Genomic DNA, 2,284 nt, shown 5'->3' on the forward strand with positions numbered 1-2,284 from the left:
CTATTTTCTCTTTTCTGTATTTCACAAAAAAAAAAAAAAAAAAAGAAAAAAGAAAAAAGAAGAAGAAGAAGAAGAAAAAGAAAAAGAAGCAAAATTCCTTTCCAAGCAGGATCAAGCTAAATTTTGGTTTGAGGTCCAACTTGGTAAGTTAAGATGATCAGTACCCTTTATTCACGATGATCAGATAACTAATATGATCACATTCGAATCAGACAGTAAGCAGCTTTGCATATAAGATCAAAATATGATGTCACTCTCATCTGGGAAACTCCAACAGAGCGTTTAGTCCTTTAGTGCTGACACTGTATGCCGAGCTGCCATATGGAGCTGTGCATGCGGAACCAAATACCACACAGCCACGCATCACTCAGCGCATCACTGCCTTACCCTCTACCCTCCTTAGCCATCCTCGTCATTCCTTTGCGTGCCTTTTAACAACTTCTCACTCTTTCTATCTTTCTACTCCTCTCTCTCTCTTCATCTCCCTTATATATAACCGCCATTCGCATTTCACCGCCATTCACAACTCACCTCATTCATTCTGCCTGACGCTTTGCCCCTTCTTATTCTCTCCTTTCACCTGAATCGTCTCACAACAAAAATGTCTAGTGTGTGTTGTGCAGAGAAGCACCACTCCCATGTCTACACCGGTGGTGGTGGTGGCAAGAAAAGCCCAAGGGAAATAGAAATCCCACCACGAAAGCTTTTCGGTGGTCGCACCAAGTTATCTGATCAGAACCCAAATCATCTCTTTGCTGCTGCTGATGATGCATTGTTGCATAAGTATTTGCCTTGCAATTCCGGCGACAATGATGACGATGATGGTGGTGGTGGTGATGATCCTTACTCCAGTGATGATTTTCGGATGTATGAGTTTAAGGTGCGGAGGTGCATGCGAAGCCGTAGCCATGATTGGACTGACTGCCCATTTGCTCATCCAGGCGAGAAAGCTCGTCGGAGGGATCCACGGCGGTATCATTATTCCGGTAATGTTTGTACTGACTTCCGGCGAGGTGGGTGTCGTCGTGGAGATGCTTGTGAGTTTGCACATGGGGTGTTTGAGTGTTGGCTTCACCCAGCGAGGTATCGCACTCAAGCTTGTAAGGATGGGAAGAATTGTAAGAGAAAGGTTTGTTTCTTCGCCCATACTCCTCGTCAGCTCCGTGTGTTGCCTTTGCATACTCAGAACCAGATTTCTAATTCTTCTTCACCGACGTCTGTTTCTGCTGTTACATCCCCTGTTACCATGAACCGCAAGTACCCAACTTCCAGTAATCACTGCTGTGTGTTCTGTCACTCTAATATTGTTTCATCTCCGACTTCAACTCTGATGGGTCTCTCTCATTTATCTCCCTCAACGTCACCTTCTCTGTCACCTCCACTCTCACCTGTGGATGGATCTGTGGGAGCTAAATTCTCTCCAGTTTCTCGATTCAACAGTGAGTATGATTCTATTACTTTGAACCAATTGTTTCCTATGATATTGGGTCGTAAGAATGCTCTGGCAGACCTTATGAGCTCCTTGGAAGCCATGGATCTTAGTGTCTGCGATGGCGGTGGTGCTGCCGCAGTTTCTCCTTCTTCCAGCTGTGAAGAACAGCAACATTTCATTCTCTCACCGTCTGCTCCATCACCATCACAACAACCACAGGCAGTAGAAACTTCCGGGTTGAGAAACTCTTGCAATAGTAGCTATGTCTTGGACGAGGCCATCAACAGTAACAACGATTGGTGTTGTCCTGATCTGGAATGGGTGAATGAGCTCGTCATGTAGAACAGTGAAGGCCGGAAGATCAGCGATCCTCCACCTGTACATAGAAGAACCTTAAATGGGTTATCTGTACCTTCTTTTAATCAATTCAGTGTTGCAATTAGAAAGCCTGATTACGTCGAGTTGACTAGGAGTTCTACGATTGATGGACTAGCCTCTCGAAGAAAGTCGTTATGACCTTCGGTTCAGATACCTTCAGTTCTTGTTTAGATTAGTTATCTACTTAGATTTTTTTTTTCTTTTCTTTTTCTCTTTGTCGGTTTCTCTCGGTTCCTTTCTTTGTTTCTGCTTAAGAGTTAAGAGTTGGTTTTGATGTGACGAACGCCCATGGAATTTCCGAGTAATTGATGAGTTTGGTGGGGGAGGAATTAATCAATTAAAGCGGTAGATGTCATTATTCCATGTTACCCATGTATGCTACGTGTTCAACCTAACCACTCAATGATACTTGTCTCTTTCAAAAATCATGCTTACTTCACCAAAGACTTTACCCTGAAAAAGAAAATAAAGTGA

The 2,284-nt window shown here is 43.6% G+C and overlaps 1 protein-coding gene across 1 annotated transcript; it reads left to right on the plus strand.

Moving 5' to 3' along the window:
* Nucleotides 1–454: 454 nt before the first annotated feature.
* Nucleotides 455–1,774, plus strand: LOC149004883 (zinc finger CCCH domain-containing protein 2-like). The gene has a single exon (XM_089135621.1). It carries the CDS (start codon nt 602–604, stop codon nt 1,772–1,774), a length of 1,173 nt encoding a protein of 390 aa, XP_088991747.1. The 5' UTR covers nt 455–601.
* The last annotated feature ends 510 nt before the right edge of the window (nt 1,775–2,284 follow it).

This window comes from Hakea prostrata, chromosome 9 (assembly GCF_041222555.1).
Source record: "Hakea prostrata isolate BN-2017 chromosome 9, UWA_Hpros_2, whole genome shotgun sequence".
Classification (NCBI taxonomy): Eukaryota; Viridiplantae; Streptophyta; class Magnoliopsida; order Proteales; family Proteaceae; genus Hakea; species Hakea prostrata.

Excerpts from the sequence above, each read along its gene's own strand:
- LOC149004883 (XM_089135621.1), top strand. The coding sequence starts at position 602 with ATGTCTAGTGTGTGTTGTGCAGAGAAGCACCACTCCCATGTCTACACC.